Source organism: Mastomys coucha, unplaced genomic scaffold (genome assembly GCF_008632895.1).
Source record: "Mastomys coucha isolate ucsf_1 unplaced genomic scaffold, UCSF_Mcou_1 pScaffold13, whole genome shotgun sequence".
Lineage (NCBI taxonomy): Eukaryota > Metazoa > Chordata > Mammalia > Rodentia > Muridae > Mastomys > Mastomys coucha.
Genome location: NW_022196895.1, coordinates 85,077,198 through 85,103,895, shown reverse-complemented (window position 1 = coordinate 85,103,895; position 26,698 = coordinate 85,077,198). Strand labels below are relative to the sequence as shown.

General features: G+C 36.2%; 1 protein-coding gene across 1 annotated transcript in view; it reads left to right on the top strand.

Annotated features, from left to right (window-relative positions):
- Positions 1 to 26,698, top strand: part of Dok6 (docking protein 6) — a 450,168-nt gene that overhangs the window by 320,307 nt on the left and 103,163 nt on the right. Inside the window, exon 6 of the mRNA XM_031366232.1 lies at positions 18,805 to 18,943. Within this exon, the coding sequence (XP_031222092.1) occupies positions 18,805 to 18,943 (139 nt within the window). The remainder of the gene's footprint in view (positions 1 to 18,804; positions 18,944 to 26,698) is intronic.

Here is a 26,698-nt window from a genome sequence, read left to right as displayed (position 1 = left end):
AAAAAAAAAAACAATGGTCCAATGCAAGAAACTAGGTCTATTAAATACACTGTGCTTGAATTGCTGGACTAAGGGAGAACTTTTAATTAAGCAATGAAAGAGTCTGTTGCAGCCTGTCTTGTGGGGCTGTGGGACATGGGAAGTGATGGGATCAGTCTGAGTGCTACAGAGACAGGGAAGTTGACTATATATAGAAAACTATATATCTCTCCTTATGACAAAGGCAACGTAACACAAGATAGTATGAGAACAATCAGGACCTGATGAGCTGCCTTATGAAAGCCATTAGAACACTTGATTATCTCCACTGAGTTCCCCACAGATATTAAGAGCTGAAAAACCAGAGGAAGGGCAGATGCTAGAGAGGGAACTGGAAATAAAGGGAGCTGTATTTGAAGCCCAGTTCACAGGGCCAGATAGAACTGTTTTCACAGAGGAGTTGAACTGCAAAGAAGACTCAGAGACAAGACTAGCTAACTGGAAAAAACAAAAACCAGCCAAGCTGCCTGGAAGAGGTTTGCACCAACTGGAGGCACCTAGAAAATATACTCTGTAACCTAATGAGCTACCTTCAGGCTATGCAGCATGCTTCAGGTTTCAGGTTTTGTGTGCTGTTACTAAGGTGAGCCTTAGTGATTCCGCGCTCTCTTGAGTCATTTCTGCTCCTGAAAGTAATTGCTCATTCATATTCCTGTAAGTAACCACAATAAAATTTGTTGGTTTACGAAGTTGAACTTTGGTGGTATCTGTGGAATCCCAAAATGGGGTGATTAGATATGGGTGTTGCATCTCCATAGGAAAAGTTTTGTCACTCAATGGGCTTTCTGGGACCCACATGCAAAACTAAGATGGGTGGTTCATGCTTATAACCTCAGTAATAGAGAGCTGAGAGGCAGAGACAGATGCATCTTTGGAAACTGCTGGCCAACTAGTGTAGCCTACTTGGCAAAATTCCAGGTCATGAGAGACCCTGCCACAAACCAAAAGTTTAAGGTACCTGAGGAATGATGACTTTTGACATCAATGCTCATATACACAGGTATACAACTGCACCTCCACACAAATACATAGCCATATGCACATATGGACAAACTCACATACACACACAGACACTCACACACAACATCTTTTATGAAAGAAAAATAAAATTTACTGTGGAGAAAATTTGCTTTCCATGTGATAAAGAGCTCTTGTAAACCATGTCCCATAAGCATGCTGCTATCTGTCTTTGTTGAATGCTTGGCAGCATCAACATGTATTTACTTTTGTGCCTCAAAGCTACTCTCTCAAGTATGTAAGGCAGAGTTTCAAATTGGAGTACAGATGACTTTCCCAGGGCAGACAATGTTCAGCCCAATTTTTAGCTTCTCATCAGCTTTCCTTGGGATGCTCCAAACCTTTCAGGGACATCGTTTGAACTTCACAATTAGTCTTATTACTTCGTGGATAAACTAATATAGCAAACAAGTTAACCCTGCTTGCAAAGCCATTATTACTCCTCTCTATATATCAATTAAAAAGAAATACAAAGTTATTCTTTTTACATCACTAATCTGTTTTCCTCTTCAATTTATTGGGAAATCTTATGAAAATAGTGAGACAAGCAATAACTGAAAATTGAATTGTTTAATCAATCATATTGGAAAATATAGTCCTGAATTATATAAATGCAAAGTAATTTTGCACCTCTAGCATTTAGAATCATAGACAGAGAATGATGCAAGACTTTTCATAATTATGATCCTATAATGCATCTTTATATTCCATGAGAAAAATGAAGTCCTACAGATATTACTTAGCAGCTGACTCTTGTTCATAGAGAAGATTAAAATGAACATTTCATGGAGCTTTAACAGCCAGCAAAGCTAAAGGAATATCTTTCACCAAGATTGCTTTTATCCCTAATAGGTATTTACAATACACAGCCAAGGGTATTGACCATTAAGAAAAATAAGATAAAATGTATACCACATGAATTTCCATTAAGTCTCAAGGGTAAAAGAGTAAATTTCTCACAACAATTTTCCTTTAGCATTTTATTCTCTTTATCACAGTCGGCATGGCACAGGGATGAAAACAACAGAAAACGTTCAAAGGAGACCCACGTACATTCTGCCTTCACAGAGCTGTGTTTTGTACCGGGATTGAAAACAGAGAGAAAAGGAAGCACCCACCATTTTTATGTTCTCTCACTCTTGTTTTGGTACTCCTATATAATGTGTGTAAAGGGATCTAGATATTATCTAGTTGCTTGAACTACCTAACACACTTCTTGCCATAATACCAAAGACTGTTATGCTGATGTCATCCCTAGTTAGCAATTTTGTTTATTATTTCCTCCTCCTCACCTATCTACAATATTTTCATAAAACCCCATTGGTTTGTGAAACCAAAGTTGTCATGATTGTCCTCCATTCAAGTCTTAAATTGCTCACTCCAGAAAAATAAATCCACATTTCTGTTAATAATTCTAAGATAAAGAAGTGAATCATTCATTCTGATTAGCAGTATTAAGCTATCATTCATTCTGATTAACAGTATTAAGTATTAATATTACTTAATATTAAGTATTAAGCTAATTTTTATTGAAAGTGTTCCTGGAAATATGAAAGAAATATATTTTAGTCCACTCACAAAGATATCATGAACTGGTGATAGTAGAGTACCTTATAAACTAAGAATTCATGAAACAAAATATGACTGCAAGAAAACAGAGTAGAAAGCTAAGAGCTCAAGAAAAGGCTGTCTGTCCTCACCAAAGTCTTCACCTTCTGATTTTACCTTCACAGCTGAGTATCTAATGCAGGTCACCTGTGTCCTTTACCTTAAATCATCCAACAGAGATAATTTAATTTTCTCCTTAGTCAAGCTTAGGTTTTCATGAGAATTCAGTCAGTACACTCAGCCAGGATTGTGGACAAGATGCACAGTAAGAGAGATGTATAAAATTTTCTGAAAGAATGGGATCTTGAAAATAAATCATAGGTGTGAATTTGATTTTTCCTTCTCTGCTGTTTGACCTTTATTCCCTTCACTCTGGCTCCTGTGAACTTTCTGGTACTAATGATATTGCTAAGGCTCTCATTTCTGAATAATCACTTTCTCCCTACTTCTTATTGATTATTTAATACCGTTTGACTCAATGGCCTTTCCCATTTGTCTTTCTGTTCCTTAACCTCTTCCTTGGTTGTTACTCTTAGTATCTCAGCCCATACTATTCCTCTGCTTTCTTGCTAAGCAGGGGTTTCACCCACACAATTGATTTTAGCCTACTAATTCAAGCTCCCTTGATCTTGAGTGAAATGACCAGATCGGAAAGAATTCTAGCACACAGATAATTTTGGCATAAATGTCTCTTATTCATTATTGGACTCTGTCTTTAAGAATTATGACAGTTAAAGGAAAATATTTTAAACCTGGTAAGTGTATAAAACATTTCTTTCTCATAGTTCTGAGGCATTAAAAGTCCAAGGCCAAAGTGAGAATCCAGTCATAGCATATACCTTGAGTGCTATTTTCTCACAAGGCAGGAGGGCAAATAGGCTTTTATGAGCCCCACTTATAAAAGTGCTTGTCTTAGTTAGGGTTGCATTGCTGTAAAGAGACACCATGACCAAGGCAACTCTTGTAAATGCAAATATTTAATTGGGGCTAGCTTTCAGTTTCAGAGGTTTGGTCCATTATCATGATGAGAAGGACAGCATTGTGCAGGCAGAGTTGATGCTGGAGGAATCAAGAATTCTACATCTTGATCTGAAGGCAACCAGGATGAGGGTCTCTTCCTCACTGGGCAGAGCTTGAGCCTAGGAGACCTCAAAGCCTACCTATATAATGACATGCTTCCTCCAAGGCCACTCCTCCTTGTGCACTCCCCACAGGTCAAGCATATTCAAACTACCAGTGTACATTCAGCTTATTCACAAGGGCTCTGTGGTGATGGACTCAAAGTAGCAAAACTGAACATGTTGAATTGAACATTAGAGATCAACATAAATAATTTATGGGAGCATGGATCTTCAACAACATTGGACTCCGTTCTGGGTGGAAACTGAAGTTAGTAGAGTTCATTATACTATATATCACCCAGCAAGCTCAGCATCTAAGAGCATCATTTGACTTTGGTTCTTTCTATGAATTTTTGATGGCACCAAGAGCCTTTTTAGTGACAATACCACTAGAATAAAATATAATCAAGTTTTTTTTTAAAAACACTTAAGTAGGTGTAGAGCCGGGGGCAACATGGTAGATGATTAGAAAGAAATATGTGTGGCAGTAAAAGGAAAGTATTTTCTGGCCAAATTCATGGAAGAATTATCTTACCTGAATACTTGTAAGAATGTATGGTAACAACAAAAAAAGACTTTGCATATTAATTTTGTAAGAAAAGGAAGTAGACATGTTACTGTTTGAAACTGCAAATGGTTGTGTTTCTTTTTTAGATTGTGTGTGTGCATGTGCATGCATGTGGGCAGGAGACTAGAAGGGAGCATTGGATTCCTTGAAGCTGGATTGCAGGCCTTGGTGATATGAGTGTTCAGATACAAACACCAGTGCTGTAATGTAATATTGTGCCTTCTTAAATGCAGAGCTACTTCTCAGACCCTGTTTATTTAGTAGGTTGGTTTTATTTATTTATTTTTATTCTTTAACCTTTTTATGTACAGTCCAGACTTTAAAACCCCATCCCAGTATGCTCTTTAACTGTTCTACATCCCATACCTTCTTCACCCTGTCTCCAAGATGATGTCCTCCCCAATGCCACCAGACTTCCCCACTCCCTGACGCCTCCAGTCTCTCTCTTGAGGGTTAAGTACATCTTCTCTGACTGACACAAGACCTGGGAGTTCTCTATTGTATATGTGTTGGGGGGGGTCTCATATCAGCTGGTGTATGCTGCCTGGTTGGTGGCTCAGTGTCTGAGAGATCCCAGAGGTCCAGGTTAGTGGAGACTGCTGATCTCCTATGGGGTCACACTCTTCCTCAGCTTCTTCCAGCTTTTCTCTAATTCAATCACAGGGGTCAGCAACTTCTGTTCTTTGGTTGGGTGTAAATACCTGCATCTGAATCTCTCAGCGTCTTGTTGGGTCTTTCGGAGGGCAGTTATGATAGGTCCCTTTTTGTGAGCATTCCATAGTCTCAGTAATAGTGTCGGGCCTCCCTCTGAGCCATATCTCAATTTGGACCTGTCACTGTACCTCCTTTTCCTCATGCTTTTCTCCATTTTTGTTCCTGCAGGGTTTTTTTTTTCAGACAGGAACAATTCTGGGTCAGAGTTTTTGACTGTGGGATTGCAACCCCATTCCTCCACTTGATGCCCTATTTTTTACTGGGGATCTGGAACAATTTCATAAATGAATACACTGAACTTAAATCATTTTTGCTCCCTTTCTCTTATTTAACTCCTCCCACACTTCCCACATTCATACACATTCCTATAAAATTCAAATTTCTTATATATTTACATTTGTATAAACCTCTGAGGATTATTAGTGTTGCCCAAATGCACATTGATGTAGAGCTGGGCTTCCACCAGATCCAGTACAGTCTACCATGGGTCACATCACTAATGAAAACTGATTCTTCCTCTCACAGTGACTATCAGTTGTCGATAGGTTCTCATTGAGACTCCAATCCATGCTAGAATATTGACTGGCTTGATCTTATGTAGGCAACCACAGTTGCTGTGAGTTCATGTGTATGTTTACAACTGAATCAAGTTCAAGAGCCAACTCTGGATGTAGAGGGAGGGAGAGAGAGAGAGAGAGAGAGAGAGAGAGAGAGAGAGAGAGAGAGAGAGAGAGAGAGAGGAGAGAGAGAGAAAGGGTGGGGGATTTAAATTTAAAATGATGAGACTTCTAGTAATGATTAGTAGAGTATTTTTCAAGTCTGATAGTGAAAATGTTTTCTAAGAGCAGAGACTAAGCTAAGCAGTAAACCCCACACTCCTGAGACAACTTTGAGCAAACTTGCCTTAAAATGTAATGTGGTAAATAAATTTTCACTAATTCAAATCAATCGCAACCCTTAGGAAAGTTTGACCACTAACATGAAGGTTTATCGGAGAGTTTCCTTTCTTTACTGTGTGCCATGTCAATACTTCATACATCACAAAACACTGTTCTTTATTTTTTAATGTTCTTCAAGAATTTAGCTCTCATACAAAAAATCTGTAAATTATTTCTTTACACTCTTTTAAAAATTAATAGGTAAATAGTAGGTATTTATCAAGTGTAGCAACAACATTTCGATGTGTATACACTATGGAATGACAAAAACTAGCTTAGTATATATCATCTAAATGTATCATCTAAATGAGATGATAGTAAATGTATTATATTATCTCATACATTTACTTCTGTGGTAAGATAATTTACCAGCCAATCTGATTTTGTTTTCTGACATTTGGAGGTCTGAACCCAGGATCTTTTGCATGGTAGGTGAGCTCTCTGCCACTGAGGTACTTCACCAGTTCCACTCGGCATGTTCCAAGATTGCTACAGGCACAATGCTGTGCAATAAATCTCTTTAATTCCATCCAGCTACTGAAATATTATCTCACATATTTTTACAGAAACATTAGCACATTGTGCATAATAATCATCTTGGACTCCCATTTAAAACACATTTTAGAAATCTAACTGGTTATTAGTAGTAGTAGGCATAGGAATGTTATTCACTTAATATCAGTTACATTACAGGTACTCTTAAGAGTTGTCTTATTTCAATGATCATACAACACAATAAATCTCTAAAATACTACAGCATCATTATATGTTATGTTTGAGAAACTATTAATGCTGTTAGTTTATACAGCTTTTTCTAGTTTTTATTTTCTTAGATCTTTTGTTTATTTTCTTCCAACATAATTTTGCAAGGCTAATCTGTAAACAATAGTGGTTGCTATATAATTAATGAGACCAGAATTAGAATCTCAGCATCCACAAACAAGCCATGTGTGACCCAACATGAGCCCAGGGTAGAGGAGAACTGTAGAGCTCACTGGCCACTGGCATAGCACAGGTTCAGTGACAGATTTTGCCTCCCAGCAATAGGTATATAGTGACAGAACAGAACAGCAGTATTGATCTGTGGCATCTTTAAGCACACACAGGCCTGCATACCTACCCAGACATAAAATCATATATCACACACATACATAATACAAAGAAAAGAGTTTTCGCAAGTAAATTCATCAATTTTTCACCACATTTAGACGAATCAGTTTGTTAAAACTCTTCCCTTCTCAGAGTTTATATATCAATTTTTCACATTTGTGTTTGTACTGTTATCATTTAATTGAAACACAGGAACTTAAACTAGTATAAAGACATAGATTCACATAATGTTATTTTCATTTTTTAATGACAAGCATCCAGCACAAATTTGTGGAAAATTTCAGCTGTTCTTCATTAATATGAGACTCTATTTTTCAGTTATTTGATTCAACTGCATTTGGTCTATTTCTAGATTTTCTTTGATTTCTAAGTTTGACTCACCAGAGTTCTCAGAGTGGATCTTTTACTAGTAAAGAGATAAAATACATGAACAGAATTAAAGTGTTAATTGGCTTAAATTATTCTGAAGAACTTTAGTATTAAGTGTTTTATAACTGTCTACAGCTGAATGTTAAATTTTAAATCCTAAAGAGAAATACCAGAGCGATAGGGAATCTGCTTTGTCTCTATTTCACTGCTAACAACTTGGTGAAAGATCAATCAAAATTTTACACAGAAACATACAGATACTTCCTTTAAATTGTACTTTTGAAAGATGGGATTAAGACAGTCTTGTGTATCTCAGGCTGTCCTTGAACTCTCTATGTAGCTAAAATGACCATGAACTTTTTTTGATCTTCTAGTTTCTACCCCATGAGTTTCTACCCATGAGATTACAGGCTTAGTTTACCATACCGATTATATTTTGGTGGGAACTGAACCATGGCTTCATCAATTTTTATTTTTATTAATTTTTTTCATTCAATATATTTTATCCTATTCCTTTTTTATTGACTATTTTATTTATTTACAAATTCTTCCTTTCCAGTCTTTCCTCACAAACTCCCCATCATATTCTTTTTTTTAATATTTTACAATTTTATTTTTTCCTTTTTTATTGATTTAGGTTTTATTGCATCATGATGAGAAAATATTCATTATTTCAATTTATCTGAATTTGTTAACATTTAAAAACATATTTTAAGTAAATAGAATTACATTACATTCTTCTTTCCCTTTTGTACCCCAACTCCTCCCAGAGACTTCCCCTTCAATACCTGCAATACCTTTTTTTTTTATTTTGTCATATTCTTTAAAATTTATAAAATATTATAAAAATAAAAATGAGTATTATAAAAGTTGTTTGATATAAAACAATAATCATTTGAACAGTCGTATGTAGATCTGTGTGTATTAAGATGGTCTATCCATGAAGTCATTCATCAACTGTTTTAATGAACAATCATTCTGCTTGGAAGGTGGCACAGACATTGTGAGGGTAAGAATCTGGTTCATTGGCTATGATGATTTTGAAAAGCATTCATCTCAGAGAAGGTCCTCTTCAAAATTGATACAATAGTTACAGACATCAAGCAAAGCATTCAGTCTCCCTCTTTGTTGTTCTCTTACAAGCAACCTCCCAGGTTAATTGTCTACTTTTCTTTTGGCTGTATAAATAATTTTGAAATAGGTAAGCTGTTCTGAAAACCATAGACTAGTGTAAAAACATCAAATAATCCTACTAATAGGCTGAGATAGGAGAAGCATGATTTCAACACCATTATGTGGTACACAGCAAGACACTGTCAGGTATAAACAAGAAGAAAGTGTATATGGATTGTACAATATTGGACCTATTTCTCCAATTATCAAATTAGAGAAACCACTGGATGATAGCCAACAAATTTCTAATTCCTCATACTTTTGAATTTCAACCGATTAGGATATGTTGGTAATAATTTTCATATTAAGAGATATTAAGAAAAAGTAATTGATATTTCCTGTTATTTTGGTTGTTAGAGGTGGAATTATGTTTGTGTAGGTTTGTTGAAAGATTAATTTCTTGCTTCTTCTAGGGTGTAGTTTTGCTCCTTATGTTGATGTTTTCTATCTATTATCCTTTGTAGGGCTGGATTTGTGGAAAGATATTGTGAAAATTTGGTTTTTGTCATGGAATATCTTGTTTTCTCCATCTATGGTAATTGACAATTTTACTGGGTATAGTAGCCTGAGCTGGCATTTGTGTTCCCTTAGAGTCTGTATGATACCTGCCCAGGATCTTCTAGCTTTCATAGTCTCTGGAGAGAAGTCTGGTGTAATTCTGATAGGCCTGCCTTTATATGTTACTTCACCTTTTTCCCTTACTGCTTTAAGTATTCTTTGTTTGTTTTGTGCATTTAGTGTTTTAATTATTATGTGATGGGAAGAATTTCTTTTCTGGTACAGTCTATTTGGAGTTCTGTAGGCTTTTTGTATTTTCATAGGCATCTTTTTCTTTAGGTTAGGGAAGTTTTCTTCTATAATTTTGTTGAAGATATTAACTGACCCTTTAAGTTGGGAGTCTTCACTCTTTTCTATACCTACTATCCTTGGGTTTGGTCTTCTTAATGTGTCCTGGATTTCCTGGATGTTTTGGGTTAGGAACTTTTTGCATTTTGTGTTTTATTTGACTGTTGTGTCAATGTTTTCTATGATATCTCTTTCCTAGGTTTTCTAACTCCAGGGTTGTCTCCCTTTGTGATTTCTTTATTGTTTCTACTTCCATTCTTAGATTCTGGATGCTTTTGCTCATTTCCTTCACCTGTTTGAGTTTTCCTGTAGTTCTTTAAGGGATTTTTGTGTTTCTTCTGTAAGGGCTTCTAGCTGTTTATCTGTGTTCTCCTATATTTCTTTGAGGGAGTTATTTGTGTCTTTCTTAAAGTCCTGTATCATCATCATGAGAAGTGACTTTATATCTGAATCTTACTTTTCCAGTGTGATGATGTGCCCAGGACTTACTATGGTGGGAGAATTGGATTCTGATGATACCAAGTAATCTTAGTTTCTGTTGCTTATTTTGTTATGCTTGCCTCCCGCTTATCTCTAGTGCTACCTTCCCTGGCTAAATCTGACTGAGGCCTGTCCTTCCTGTTATCTTGGTTGTGTCAGAACTCGTCAGAGTCAAGCTTTCTCTGTGATCTTGTGATTCTGGGATCCTGTGATCATGGGCCTGTTCAGAGCTTACTCTGGGTATTATGGGACTTGCTGCATAGTTTGTGCCCAAGATCTGCTCAGGGAACTGGCCCAGACAGACTGGAAGGAAGTGCCAATGAGCTGGTGGAGTTTCTCTGTGCCTGGGTCCCACTGGTCCCAGTTACTCCCAGTGTTAGGACAGATGTTGTGTCCTCCTCACCTCTGATCCTATGATCCTGGGTGTGTTAGAGCTCCTAGGAATGGAGGTTTTTCTGGGTGTTGTGGGACTGGCTGAGGAATTTGCACCAAAGCTCTACTTAGTGCACCAGCACAGACAGACATGAAGGAACTTGTGCCACTGGACTTGTGGAGTTCCTGTGTGCCTGGGTCCTGCTAGTCCCAGTTACTTCCCGTGTTAGGACAGATGTTGTGTCCTCCTCACCTCTGATCCTATCCCCATCATATTCTTTTTTTTTTCTTTTTTTTTTTAGATGTTTTCTTTATTTACAATATCCCCTTTCCCAGATTCCCCTCCAAAGGAAAAAATAAAAATAAAATAAAATGAGAAAAAATTAAAAAAAAAAAAAAACTAAAACTAAAACAATCCCCGTCTCCTCCCCCCTCCCCCTGAATCATATTCTTAAACTTTCACCTCTATCCAGTGTCTCTCTACTTCCATACCCATCCAACTGCATGTTTTTTCTCTCTTCCTCTCAAAAAATTACTTAAAATTTGTCTATATTTATTTTATTAATTTTAAAGTTTTTAAAATAGTTTAATTATGACATTTCATATGCACATGTCTTTGCATCTTACACATATGCATACCCCTATAAATCTACCTCATTTTTTCCATTTCTCACACCCATCAGCCCCCTCTTCTTTCAATTATTATTTGGGAGAAAGATTAATATTTCAAAAGGACATTCATTTTTTACTTAGAGAAAAGAAAAGGAAAACACTGGCTACAGTTTGTTGATAGGGAGCTTTCTCCAGAAAATCTGTCTTCCATACTTCTTATGCTAAGGCTATTTTTCCCCTTGAGGTAACTACAAAAAGCAGGAATAAAATTGTGTCATTTGGAATGTAGGTTCCTATGAACACACGTGGTCACAAAAGCTCTTGATACTACTTGTTTATTAGGACATAACAGAAATGACACTGAGGGTTGTAATTTTGAATCTTTATAAAAGGTCTGAGATGGGATAAAGATAAAGAAGTTCTCAGAAATGTCCTCAGGAAATTGAATCTAAAAACTATTCATGTAGGGAAATCTCTGAAGTAGATTCTGATCATGTTACCATACCCTGACAACCTAGCACACACTACATATCTCAACATCATAGTTTTCTATGAGTCTCACAAGACAAAGCGATTCTATTTAATGTGGTTTATTACCATGCAACATGCATTAAAGTCACTGGGGGGGAAGATGAGAGGACTTGGCAAAACTTCTAGAATGCATACCTGTGAACTGCTATCAGAGAGACTCACCTGACCTTTAACATTAAAGAGTTTGATAAAGGGCCCTAGGAGACAGATTTTGTATTTCCTTCAGCATCAAGATAGGGTATCACCCAAGCCTCTTATAGAAACAGAAGCAATATCCCAGGAACCATCTTGTAAACTGTCTTTACATAAAATGAATGAGGAGGGTTTGGTAACCCATAGATACTAAATAAGCCTTGCTCTGATCATTAGCATCCATACTGGGTCACTTAATGAGCCAATTAATAAATTAGACTTTTAAAACTTCTGGCCAAAATTTGTTAGCCCCATTTTATAAATGAAGAGGCAACAATTAAAACCTTGCTCAGGTCAGGCCTCTGTTGTCCACATCTTAGTACTCCCATATTGTGATACTTACATATTATAGGACTGTGTATTTTAGAATAAATAATCTCAGTAATAAATAATCTCAGTTTTACTGTCATTTCAAATCTATTTCAGTAGGAGTTGTTAATACATCTGAATGACCCACAGGTTAAGAACCACTGCTCTACAACTTCCCACCGACATCTCCTTGCTTTCTTTCAAATTCTTGGCCTTTATTTTTCATTATTTGTTACTGTATGCATATATGTACATGTATATTCCTTAACAGAACCTGTAAGTCTATAAAATGTTGCTTGTGTGTATGTTTTGGTATTAGATAATCGATTGGTGTTCTCTTCCCTGGAGAAGGCCATTTTTCTCACTCCCAGATTTTCTTCATTGCCTGTAGTTCTTTCTTTTTCTTTTTTTTTTCTTTTTCTTTCTCCTTTTCTTTGCTTTTACTGGATATTTTCTTTTTTACATTTCAAATGTTATCCTCTTTCTGGTTTCCCCCCCAAAACTCCCTATCCCACCCCCTTTCCCCTGCTTCTATGAGAGTGCCACCCCAACCACCCACTCCTGCCTCTCCCCCCGCCCTAGCATTCCTATACACTGGGGCATCAAACCTTCACAGGACCAAGGGCCTCTCCTCCTACTGATGCCAGACAAGGCCATCCTCTGCTACATATGCAGCTGCAGCCATTGGTTTCTTCATGTATATTCTTTGGTTGGTGGTTTAGGCCCTGGGAGCTCTGGGGGGTTTGGGGGGTTAGTTAGTTAATATTGTTGTTCTTCCTATGAGGTTGCAAACCCCTTAAGCTCCTTCAGTCCTTTTGCTAACTCATTCATTGGGGACCCTGTGCTCAGTCCAATGGTTGGCTGAGGGCATCTGCCTCTGTATTTGTCAGGCTCTAGCTGAGCCTCTCAGGAGACAGCTATATCAGTCCCTGTCAGCAAACACTTCTTGGTATCCACAATAGTGTCTGGATTTGATGACAGTATGTATGTAGGATGGATCCCCAGGTGGGGCAGTTCCTTCAGTCTCTGTTCCACACTTAGACTCCATATTTCCTTCCATGAGTATTTTGCTCCCATTCTGAGAAGGACTGAAGTATCCACACTTTCGTCTTCCTTCTTATTGAGCTGCATGCGGTCTGTGAATTGTATCTTGGTTATTTGTACCTTTGGGGCTAATATCCACTTACCAGTGAGTGTACAACATGTGTGTTCTTTTGTGATTGGGTTACCTCACTCAGGATGGTATTTTCTAGTTCTATCTATTTGCCTACGAATTTCACGAAGTCCTTGTTTTTAATAGCTGAGTAGTACTCATTGTGTAAATGTACCATATTTTCTGTATTCATTCCTTGGTTGAAATACATCTGGGTCTTTTCAAGCTTCTGGCCATTATAAATAAGGCTGCTATGAACATAGTGGAGTATGTGTACTTGTCATATGTTGGAACATCTTTTGGGTATATGCTCAGGAGTGGTATAGCTGGGTCCTCAGGTATATTATGTCCAATTTGCTGAGGAACAGCCAGACTGATTTCCAGAGTGGTTGTACCAGCTTACAATCCCACCAACAATGAAGGAGTGTTCCTCTTTCTCCACATCCTTGCCAGCATCTGATGTCACTTGAGTTTTTGATCTTAGCTGTTCTGACTTGCATGAGGTGGAATCTTAGGGTTGTTTTGATTTGCATTTCCCTGATGACTAAGGATGTTGAACATTTCTTTAGGTGCTTCTTGGCTATTCAATACTCTTCAGTTGAGAATTCTTTGTTTAGTTCTGTACCCCATTTTCAATAGGGTTATTTGATTCTGTGGAGTCTAACTTCTTAAGTTCTTTGATTAGCCCTCTATAGGATTTATGATTGGTAAAGATCTTTTCCCAATCTGTTCATTGCCACTTAATACTATCCATAACTGAAGGTCCTATATCTAATGTTGAATACTAAATTGTTTCAAAACATACAATAAACATGTCTTTTTTAAAAAAAAGAATGGATAAATTTGCATTCTTCTACATTTTGACCAACTGTAGAATCAGCACCATTTGTTGAAAATGCTGTCATTTTTCCACTGGATGGTTTTAGCTCCTTTGTCAAAGATCAAGTGAACAAAGGTGTGTGGGTTCATTTGTGGGTCTTCAGTTCTGTTCAATTGATCTACTTGCCTGTCTCTGTACCAATGCCATGCAGTTTTTATCACTATGGCTCTCTGTAATACAGCTTGAGGTCAGGGATGATGATTCTCCCCAAAAAGTTCTTTTATTGTTGAGAATAGTTTTTACTATCCTGGGTTTTGTAGAAAAGGGCCTCTTGGGTTCTTCCCCATCCACTTTGGCATGGCCATTGTTGTCATTGTTCAGTTTGTGTTTATGTGACCATGGTAGTGATATATTCATGTGGCTAGATATAAAATTAACTCAAACAATTCAGTAGCCTTCCTTTACAGAAATAATAAGTGGGCCGAGAGAGAAGAAATGGAAACAACACCTTTCACAATAGTCAGAAATAATAAAATATCTGGGGTAACCCTAACCAAACAAATGAAAGATTTGTATGACAACAACTTCAATCTCTCAAGAAAGAAATTGAAAATAAAATGGAGAAATCTCCCATGCTCATGGATTGGTAAGATTAACATAGTAAAAATGGCCATCCTACCAAAAATAATCTACTGATTCAACCCAATTCCCATCAAAATTCCAATGCAATTCTTAAAATACATGGAAAGAGCAATTTTCAATTTCGTATGGAAAAACATTATAGGTGTTTTTAAGCAATGGTTTTCTTCTCTGGGTTACTTGAAAAGTCTCAGAAGTAATTAATTATGTTTATTTTCTCTTCTTTTAATTCTCAGTCATGAAACAGTGTCTGATTTACAGAGATCACTTTAAAATACGTGATAAATGTGTATTACAGACCTTAAGGTCCAAATTTGTGCCACTATCTTCAGAGTCCTAGACTTATATAATTTTCTTCTTATCAGTGTCCAGATAAAACAAGACAAACCTGGAAGTGTGTCTACCCTACTAACATTTTAGAATTTTTATAAGGTCCCAGACTATTCCACAGAAATTGAGGGGACCTTCAACAACTTAATTTAAAGAGAGGGATGTAGAGATATAGCAATTAAGGGTACCTGCTTTCTCCCAGAAGACCCAAGATCAGTCCCTAGCACCCATGTCAGCATCTCTTAACCAGCTGTAACTCAAGGTTCAAGGAATTTGATGCCCTTTTCTGGACTTAGTGCATTGTTTCCTCTATGAAAAAAACGTAATACTACTTGTACAGATACATCCATATGCATAATTTTAATTTTTTATTTTTTTAAGTTGGTTAGGAAAAGTTATGTTCTGAACAAATATCTTAAGTATAAAGAGATAATACCCTCATCTTTAATTAATTAGTTATGCCAAATGATGTTTTACTGGGGCACACAGATGAAAGGATTTTTTGCTAAAGCAGACACATGAATGAATGTTTTCTTGAAACAGACACAGGTTAAAGGATGTTTTGCTATAGCAGACATGTGAAAAGACACATGATAAAGGAATATAAAGATGATGCCACAGACAGTGGGAGCTCGAGCATTGTTTTGGTTTGCTCCTCCTAGCTATTCTTTGCTAATGACATGCATGTATTGATTTACCTTACATTGCACTGCTGAGCTCTGCTTGTGGTAAAGCCAGAAAGACACTTGCCAAAGAACTTCTCATAAGGTTCCTGAGGCTTTTCACAGTGTCCACTCAGTTTCTTTGGGATTGACCTGTAGCTGCTGGTCCTTGTGTGATGTCTACCTGCCAAAAGGACTGGACTGAAGATGCTGATTCATATTTGGTGTTTGCTATGGAACTGAACTGCTGGTGTCCTGACAATGAAGATTGAATTATCCCCCAAAGAACTATTTATAAACAGGTCTACTTCCCCTGTGTCATAATAACTTTTCTCTTCCACTACCTCTGGTGGGTGGTGGTCTAGAGGAGAGGTTAAACCCTTATTAAAGTAAGTTGGAGCAGGACTGAAGCCCTGAGAGCCAGCTGAAAGAAGGGAAATAGACAACCTCAGGAAGTAGGAAGTGGAAAGACCCTCCAGAATGTATCAGAGACTTGGAAACTGAGAGACTCAAAGGGAGGGACCTTAGACGAAATGCCCTACAATGAGGAGAGGAAATTTGTAGAGCCCACCTACAGCAGAAACACAGGGCATCAAGTGAGGGATACGATTGCTATCCCACAGTCAAAAACTCTGACCCAGAATTGTTCCTGTCTGAAAGAACTGCACAAACAAAAATTGAGAAGAACTGGAGAAAAAGGAGGTCCAGCAACAGGCCCAAATTGAAATCCAGCTCAAGGGCTGGCCCTAAGGCCTGACACTATTACTGAGGCCATGGGACACTCACAAAGAGGGGCCTATCATGACTTCCCTCCAAAAGCCCCAACAAACAGCTGAAAGAGTCAGATGCAGATATTTACACTCAACCAATGGAGAGAAGTTGCTGGCCCTCGTGGTTGAATTAGGGAAAGCTGGAAGAAGCTTAGGAGGAGGGCAACCCTGTAGAAGGACCAGAATTCTCAATTAACCTGGACCCCTGAGATCTCTCAGACACTGGATCACCAAGAAGGCAGCATATACCAGCTGATATGAGACCCCCAATACATATACATCTGAGGTCTTCTGGGTCTGGGTTCAATCAGAGAAGATAAAATCTGGACTGTAAAAAAAGATGAAATAAAATTTAAAAAAATAAAATAGAATAATTTCTAAAGTCAGAAAAATATAGGTTGGAAAAAATATATGTCTACAATTGTAGTTTGGAATTAGGCCAATACACACCATCTATGTTTTCACCTTTCAACAAAATAAATGCATTCACTGAATAATTTTTCAGTTGTTCATGATTTGCTTTATTTGGGTACTCCTTTGCAAAGCAAGTTAAAAATCATCTATGTTATTCATCCTTTTTCTTTGTTCTACCACAACACTGTTTAAACAGATTAAAAAAAAAGTCAACATTTCTGTTCCCTATCCTCCTTCAGACAACACATGTTAAGGCAAGGAGCCTTAAATTGCTCAAGTTAACATGATTGACAAAAACCATAGGCATGAGACCATCATGTGAGAATATGAACCTTCATCTTGGTTGATATAATGACTATGTTGAAGCAGCTCCTTGCAGTTAATGTTTCTTTAGTTTTTATAATGCATTCAAATGCCTTGTTCCTGGTTCAAAGGAAGTGAATGGTAGCTATTTCTAAGATTAGGAAAATCCTCCTGCAAGCATTCAGAGTCTCCCACTGGGCAGAATTAAGTCTTGGGAAGAGGACAGGCATCAGCACTTCACATCTCAATGACTGAGTATGAAATAACAATTGTGTCTTCATTATCTCACTTCCTGAGGCTAATAAGCAGTGTTCTGTGCTTGACAATGAACAAACCCTCCACCCCAAACAAGATGTGCCCAGGATTTATCAGGGGTTTTTCTGTGGCTTTTGCATTTCCAAATACCCCTGCATCAACAAAGATAGCTCATTTGTTTCACTTTGTGAAAACTCTTCATTTTTCCCCAAGACTTTCCATTTCACGCTGTGTGAATTTTATTAAGATCGCTTTCACAGAAACTAAGTACTGGTTGGATGGGGCCCGAAGGGATGGTAGTCACAGTCTGGGCAATGTCAGAAGTCTCTTGAGACATTTCCTTGCTACTAAAATTCCCTTGGAAAGTCACTAAGAAGAATCCAAATTGTCCAATAGTTTGGCCTCATGAATATTTTGATATTTTAGCCTGTAAATCTATCAATGATAATACCTAAAAAACCAGCTGTATAAAAACCTAGCCAGTTCTTCATATCAGAGTATGAATATCACATGAATATAGGGAATCTTCAGTTATGGTTAAAGCTGGGCTACAACACCAATTAAAATAAGACTTTATGTTACAATTAACATGTACTAATACAACTTATCTGTAAATTTGTCTATTAATTTGTCAATGAAGATTGTCTTATCAAGTGAATATGATTAAATAATTGAAAGTGAACTCATTTTGATATTTCTGTAAGAATTTCTAGTAAGAACTTAAATACTGTTATATGTGTAGCCTATAGTACTAACTGCATTATATTTCTTAATATTATATCATAGCACATAACTGTTTATATCTTACAATCATATATCAACCAATTCATTTCATTAGAGTAGATATTTATTCATTTACCTCTAAACTTTCCTTATTATTAGTTCCAAACTTTGTGATGAAATTACCTAACAATTTTTAACACTCTGAGTGTTAAACTGAGCATTGTAAACTGTTTGTTTAACAACTCTTTAACCATTAAGATTGTATGAAGTGGTTTGATTATTCCTATTTTAGAAATACGGAACACAGAGACAGGCAGAGAACAACTGTCCTAAACTTATACCCCTGTTTTGGCAGAAACTATGTAAAAACCAAATATTCTTAAATTCAAATACAGTATGTATGACAGACATTAAAACTCCTGTTCTTTGATCAAAGGTTAAAGTATTTGGTAGCTATTTCTGATAGTATGGAAACCTCAGCATTTAGATACCTGCACTGAGCATGCCATTTTTAATGATCCAGCAAATTTCATTAAGTATTAAAAGCTCGAGTGTTCTCCCCTTTAGTTCCCCCTCATGTACAACTTAGAGATGCATATATTGGATGGATTTTCCAAGAATGAAATAGCATGGAGGAGGAAACCCGAGGGTAAGGGCATCTTTGATATGGAAACTATTGACACACTTGAACCCACAATGACAAATCTCTTTCTCTATCCCTCTTTTTTTCTCACAGAATGTGTGACACAGGAGAAGGACTATTCACTTTTCAAACAAGGGAAGGAGAAATGATCTATCAGAAGGTCCACTCTGCAACACTGGCTATAGCTGAGCAACATGAAAGACTAATGCTAGAAATGGAACAGAAGGCCCGGGTAAGGATCTATCTTATGTAATCTAATGCTTGTGAATAAATATACTAGTCCATGTATGTAATATAGAGTGCCAATCCATGCTCTGTCTCTGTTACCAAATCTCTGAAGGAAAATTTCAGCTCTGTAATACCATCCATAGTTTAACACAAAATTATTTTTGGCTAGGACTTAGAAGCCCTGCTCTCCATAGTTATGTGTGTGACCTGCTGCCTTGGTTACCCAAAGTAGCATGGATGGCTTAGAGAATGAGGCAAGAGTTGAACTTTGTTATTTATACTTGTTCCAGGTGTGTAAATTATCACAGAGGAATTTAAGTATTTTTTTTTATGAAAAAAGTCAAGAATCATTTTTGTATACTACAATTTATTGATCATGAAACACATTGTTCTGTTTGGGTTCCAAACTCATTGTCCAACATCACTGCTTACAGACTGTACTCCTAGGATATTAAATCTTTAATACCCACTTAACTGACAGACACATACATACCATCAAGAGACACTTCATCTTATGAATACTTACCTTTCAATATCTGTGAAGAAAGCAAGTAATTGAGCCCAGATCTAGTGAAAACTTATCATTCACACTTTTTCAAAGTTATCTAACAATCTTTTGCCAGTTTTTATAAATAAAATTTAATTCACTCAGTGGGTCTACTGTGTTCTTATCACAGTCTGGGCCAGACAAGAGGCGAGAGTCATATAGTTATCCCTAAAGACTTAAAGATCATAGGTACCTGTACAAGTTTAGATGTGTACTCTAAAGTTGGGGTTGTGTTCACTCTCTAAGAGTTTAGGATTCTCAAACAATGGCCTTGTGAGGCTCAACAGTAGAATTCATCAATTCAAATGTAAGGAGATATTTTGATAAATTCCAGGTATGTTTCTAAAGATTCATGCTAGTAAAATTAAAGTACTTCCTATCTAGTCCATTCTTCAGAATAAGCGAGTCTAACATTTTTCTTAAATCAGTCTACCTGAGCTTGATAACTTCTCAAGAACACTAAGTTTAAAAACATGACAGAGATTTCCACTCTCTATTTTAATATACCTCCTCAACACACTCAAAGCTTTCCAAAGGAATGAAACAGCACTTCAATATTCTGTGTGATTCTGGTTTTCAATTTAAAATAATATAAAGTTATGTGTGAAAACTATGCAAAATTATAAAATGGAGGTAAAAATGAAACCCTCTAAGATATAATATATATGCTAAAAAATAGAAAGATGACAGTGGTAATTATTTTTGTTGTTGTTTGTTTTGTCTTTTTAGTTTTCAAACTATGCCATATGATATTCATATTTAAATGTTTGTGCATTTTCATATGCTTTAAAATACTTTTAAAGGATTAAATAACCAAAGAATTTCATAGCAATAGATGTCCTAAACATAAGCTTACAGGCAAGCTGAAAGCGTCTACTTTTACCTTTTTAATGACAAATGATTTGTGGATTTAAAGACTTATGTGAAATACAGTAAAAATAGTATCTCAACTGCTATTTTTTTAAAAGAAGGAATTCAATAGGATCATCTAATATCACATTGTTGTAAAACTTTGTTTTGCCATTATTAATAACTTTTTTATTTTGATATGTCTCCATCATCTAGGTTGTGCCATGTTTCTATTGTCATTTACCAGAGCTGATGAGATAGTTCAGCAGGCAAAGGTGCTCTCTGTGAAATCTGACAACCTGAGGTCAATCCTTGGAATCCACATAGTGCAGGGAAATAGTTAATTCCTAAAGTTAATCCTCTGACATCTACACCTGTGTCATAACAGGTGCATACTTCAAAACACTTATACACAAAAATAAAGAAATAAATGTAAATTAAAATGTTTTTGTTTGTTTGTTTGTTTTGTTTTGTTTTGTTTTGTTTTGTTTTGTTTTGTTTTTTGAGACAGGGTTTTTTTGTGTAGCCCTGGCTGTACTGGAACTCACTCTGTAGACCGGGCTGGCTTCATACTCAGAAATCGACCTGCCTCGGCTACCCAAGTGCTGGGATTTAAGGCATGCACCACCACTGCCCAGCTTTTTGTTTTGTTTTGGTTTGGTTTGGTCTTTTAATTTTTTAATAAAACAATCTGATATATAAAAAAATTTTAGCCATAGTGAATACAACTGTGTATTTTTATTAATTAGTATTGAATATCAATACAAAAATACCTTCTAAATTGATAAGACAATTAAAGATGTATATTTTCATTTCTGTCATTAAGAAAGAATATCAAGTAGTTAATATTGATTAACCCAATTATAATGTTTTATATATAGGTTAACTACTTATAAACTGGCACAAGATCATTATGCATTTATTTGGTACTCAATGAACTGTACTAATGAAAACAAGAGAATAATTAAAGTTTCCTCTTTTAAATTGTGTACAGTATTGCAAGATTAGATAGTTTGTACTATCCAAAGTTGTAGCAAGTCCCTTTAATTCTTGAAATACAAGTGTCCCAAGTCTTAAAGTAACTATGTATAAGATGTCACGATCATTACATTTTTAATAAATGTCAATAAAATATTGCCTCGGGTTATTCCTGTTTTCATGTTAGTAGAGTTAAATTGAGTTTGTGGATAATTAACTTCTTAGAAGCCTATCTGTGGGCCGTTCAGTGAGAATGCCCTCCGTAGATAAGGTGGCTTCATTCCACTGTTGCATTCATACTACTCCTGAGCCCTGCCTTGCTGTAAAGAGGAGAAAGAACTCTGTAGAAATGGGGATCTTAAGTAGTTTCAACACTTACTTTTGATTTTAGACCCAAATATGTTTTATACATAAAAGTAATTTTTTTCATTAATAACAATGCCAAGTATGGGTTCCACCTCAGGAAGGGAGACTGACATCAAATCAGAAAGTAGTTGGTGGATGAATACAAGAAAACTGTATTCTAGATACAGCTAGTCTGTTGTACAAATGAACTCAATATTGTGACAGCAGGCACAAAATCTGAACAAGCTGTGGCCAGAATAATTTCAGTATGGAGGTAAAAACCTGGCCAGAAAATTGTACACCTATCTTAGGAGCTATTGCGATTTAATAGTTTATGGACGAGGAGCTATCAATTTACTTTAAGATGTAGCCCTGGTAGATCTACCATGCTCTTGTGAAGACCACATTCCCAAAAGCATTTGAGCAACAAGCCTGGACCTGATGGATTAAAAAATAATCATGAAGGGATGCTGGCTTTTTCTGCATCTAATGAGATGATTATTTTTTTTTGATTTGGTTTGTTTATATGGTGAAGTTCATTTGTTTATTACTTATTTGTGGTGAAACACAAAGTTGAATGGGTAAGGGTGAAAAGGTATATATGGTAGGAATTTGAGTCTGAATATGATCAAGATACATTGTATGACATTCTCAAAGAATTAATACAAATACCTTTAAACACAGGAAGAAAAGAATCTTGTTTAGGGTGCATTGAAGAATTAAGTAAGGTAGTACATTTTAAACTGGAGCTATTACTAATTACTAAAATACAAATTATTTAATTTAGATATTTAAATAAAACAGCATGTCTAGAATCCATTTTTGTTTCATAGATAACATTTTTCCTTCCAGAACTAGTGAAAATTAGCAAATTTCATTGCTTAGAGATGCTCTGCTACCAAGATACGATATTGCCAAGAATGTTATGCCAAGAATGTGCCAAGAATTACATTCCTCGTATAGAAATCATTAATCAAAGTTTTAGCCACACATATCTTGTGTTCCAGCCTGTTGAATTTGAATACATATCTAACCATGATAGACAGAGAAGCCAAAAATAAACCTCAATAACCAGACATGTTTTGGGGGAGGGAGATCTCAGAGGGAACAAGAGGAAGCAGGGTGAAAAAACTTCTTTTTTAATTATTCTTTTTATGGTGTTGAGGATTATAGTCATAGTAAAATACTTCACTGAAATATGGTTTAAACAATAAATTATAAATCATGCATGAAATAAAAATATGGTTTCTTGATACATTGTCAAACATAAGTAAATAAAAAGAAAGGAATTGGTACTAGTAATTTCTAAACATGATATCCCAAGTAACTAAAAATCCTATTTGAAATCCCCTTCTACAAAGATGTATACTTTAACATTTTGTAAAAACCAAATATCTAAGATGCTTTTTTTCTGAAATCTAAAATCATGGTAATACTGAAGAAAAGATAAAACGAGAGGGGAGTTAGCTTTTCAGTGAAGACATTTAAAAAGATATAGAAACTGAATGAATTCACCCTTCTTCATTTAGACCTTACTACAACACTTTGTAATCACTCATAATTACCCAAGTACAAAATGATGTTTTGTAAAATAGTTACATGGACTGCCCTATCAGCACATACATAGCACATCAGAGTCATGAGAAGCTGCAAGACCTGGAAAACACTACCATGTTGCATTAATTCCAAGAAGATAGATTTGCTTCCCTCTGTTCTTCCTGTTCCTCCTCCTCCTCCTCCTCTTTCCCCTCCTCCTCCTCCTCTTCTTCCTCTTCCTCCTCCTCCTCCTCTTCCTCTTTCTCATTCTCTTCCTCCTCTTTCTCCTCCTCCTTCTCCTTCTAGTTCTCCTCCTCCTCTTCTTCATCATGTTAGCAGCTCTCACTCAAATGTAGGCCACTTTTGACTGGCAGAAACAGTCCTTGGTAGTGCTTGGTATGATGGTGATCTTTCTTAAAATGGATACAATTTTATAACATATGCAATATAATGATAATTTTATAACTGGCAAACATATACTCATTTATACCTTTTTTAAAAAGCTAAATGGCCTCCCAGATGGGTTATGTTCTTAACATTTTAACTTTCACTGAAGGATTCCATTAAAATGGGCTTCTTAGACACATTCTGCAGAAAGTTCTATTATCAGGAAAAAAGAAGGTTTTCTACAGAAAAATATATGAAGAACTTGGAAGCATCTTACTGTGGTGATATACAGAAAATCTTTAATGGATATTTCCTGATACAGTCACAGAAGCTTTAAAAAATCCAGGAATCATATTCATATACATGAGGTAAATGATGTCTAATAAAACCAAATGCAAGATCTAGAGAAATGGCTCAGCATTTAAGAGCACTTACTGCTCTTTAGAAGACCAGAGTTTAGTTTCCAGCACCACAAAATGCTTATAACTTCAGCCCCAGGGACTCTGAGGCTCCCTTCTGGTCTCCATGAGTACTCACATATACATGCACAAATCTACCTACCTATGTAGATAGCCTCATCCCAGAAGAGGCTATGTGGAGCTTAGCAATAACCCCTACTGCAGAGAGTTAAAATGAAAGCAGGATTTCCTTGATAACTAAGATATTACTAATTCATAAATAGGCTAACAAAAAGAAATTAGCTTTGTGCATAAATGGGATAAATGCTTTTCCAAGCTTTTAGCATGTCTGAACATTACTTAAATTAAACACTGTATATTTAAAGTTTAAAAGGAGCAAAATTGCAATGTAAAACAACTGTGAACTGTATTATTTAGCATGTGTTTGTCAGCATACTTGTGTACAAAGAGTAGTGCTGTAAATGCATTTTTCCTCTAATTCACAAATGTGAGCTACTCTAAGGATATGCAGATATTCTTTAATGTCTGCTGTTGAAGACAGAACTAATGCCACCATTGCCAACCCTTATCTCAAGGGGTTTTGTTGTTGTTGTTGCTGTTGTTGCTGTTGCTGCTGCTGTTGTTGTCGTTGTTGCTGCTGCTGCTGCTGCTGGTGGTGGTGGTTGCTCTATCTTTTTATTTGAGACAGTCTCATTAATTTTTCTGGGCTGGTGTTGAGTTCAGAACCCGCCCACCTCAGCCTCTTGAATACTGTGATTATAAGCCTGCTGCAAGCACCAAGCCTGGCTTGAATGTGCATATATTCTTAAAGGTATAATTGGTTATAAAAATAAAATAGTGTTGTAAAAACTACTTGTTTGATGTCATTAGTCTAATTCTAGGGTTTGTTTTATATTTTTCAACTTACCTAACTGTAATTTGTTAGCACATAATTAAAACACATAGTAGTAGCAATCACTGTTTCAAGGTAAAGTAAAATAATATTCTATGAAGATCAAGTGAAAGACATGGAACAACTTTCATTAAATGACTGTGTAAATCACATTTTATTTGTTACTTTAGAACAAACTCAGCAAAATGTCTTCTAATTCCTTCTCATTTATCTTGAATAAAATGGAAGATTAAGTGTGAGGTGTCCCCTACTGAAAATTAAGCCAAGTCCGTGAGAAACCAATTGCCCATAAACCATCAAACTTCAGAGGGTTGTTTTAATGACTACAAACAGTGCCAAGCATGGCTGGCTTATTGTCCCTGGAGTCTCTATTCACATACAATTTTAAAGTTTTATGAACTTGCTAAGAACAAATAAAATGTGGTATTCTCAACTGGAAGTTCTCTGTACATAGTTCCATATTACACAGCCCAAAATTTTTCTTTTTACAATTAACATATATTTCACGTTATATTAGTGTATTTTTTGATTATTGGTATCTTTGCAATTGTTAGTTTTTTGGCTTTTTTACAGCATTTTTCTTAATTCTGTCCTGTCTCAGACATACCAAGGGACATGTTGACACATGCTCCTTAAAGCATTTAACTCATCAGACAGGTGTGATAGTTGGTGTTAATTGTTAGCTAGACAGATGTAGAATCAAGTCTGTGAGAGATTTTCTTGGTTGTATTAATTGAAGGGGGATGCCCCCCTACTGTGAGAAGCACTGTTCCCTGCTTGGGGTCCTGGACTTTAAACAAATAAAGTGCAGGATAAGTAGAAGCATTCATTACTTTTCTCTCCAGGCTGATTTGAGGTGGCCAGCTGCATCAAGCTCCTGTTGAAATTAAATTTCTCACCATGATGTTTGTCCCTCTGAAATATAAGCCAATCTTTTCTCCTTTAAAAGTTGCTTTTGTCAGAGTACTTCATCATATCAATAGGCAAAGAAACTAAGATATTGACTATCCTTTTCTAGTTTGATTTATTCTTGTGTACACAAAAACACTCACATACACATTCATGCACACCCATGAATATATACAGCTTGCTTAGGTCAGTTCATCTCTGTCACACACACCCCCATTCACATTGATTAAATATCCCATTTTTTCTTGACTTTTGTATTTCTATAGGTCACCTTGACTTAGACAAAAAATATGTCCTCAGCATCACTACTTTGCTTGCTCAGTTTTTGCGTATAGTACTAGAATCTATTTTTATATTGCCTATATACAGATCTCAAAAATAAACAAATATCTTTTAAAATTGTTTGCCTAAGATCTAAGGTAGCTTGCTCATACAGGTATACACTTCACTTGTGTACAGATCACTTTGGACCTAAGTTATATTCTTTGGCTTTACCTTGTAGGCCGTGCTCTCAGGTAAAACACAGACATCTCTACTACTCTTCACACTTGGTTGAGCTGTGACATGCATTCTTTTCAGACACTAAATAAGCATTTTCTGGTTCATTGCTCAGGCTCTCAGTGAAACAAATGTTATTTCAAATGGCTACAACAAAAAAGGAGGTGGCAGAAAGCACTGGCAAGTGTTTCAAGCTTTGAACTAACTTCTCCCTTGTCGAATTGATTTCTGCATCCATGCTGAAGCACCCTTTCTAAATCCTGACCCTACCTATGCAAATTGAGAATCACGAGAATGCTGCTTTCTAGAGCATTAATAGTTAAGTATTCTTTTTTTTTTCTTTTAGATATTTTCTTTATTAACATGTAAATTTCTCCATTCCCAGTTTCCCCTCCAAAA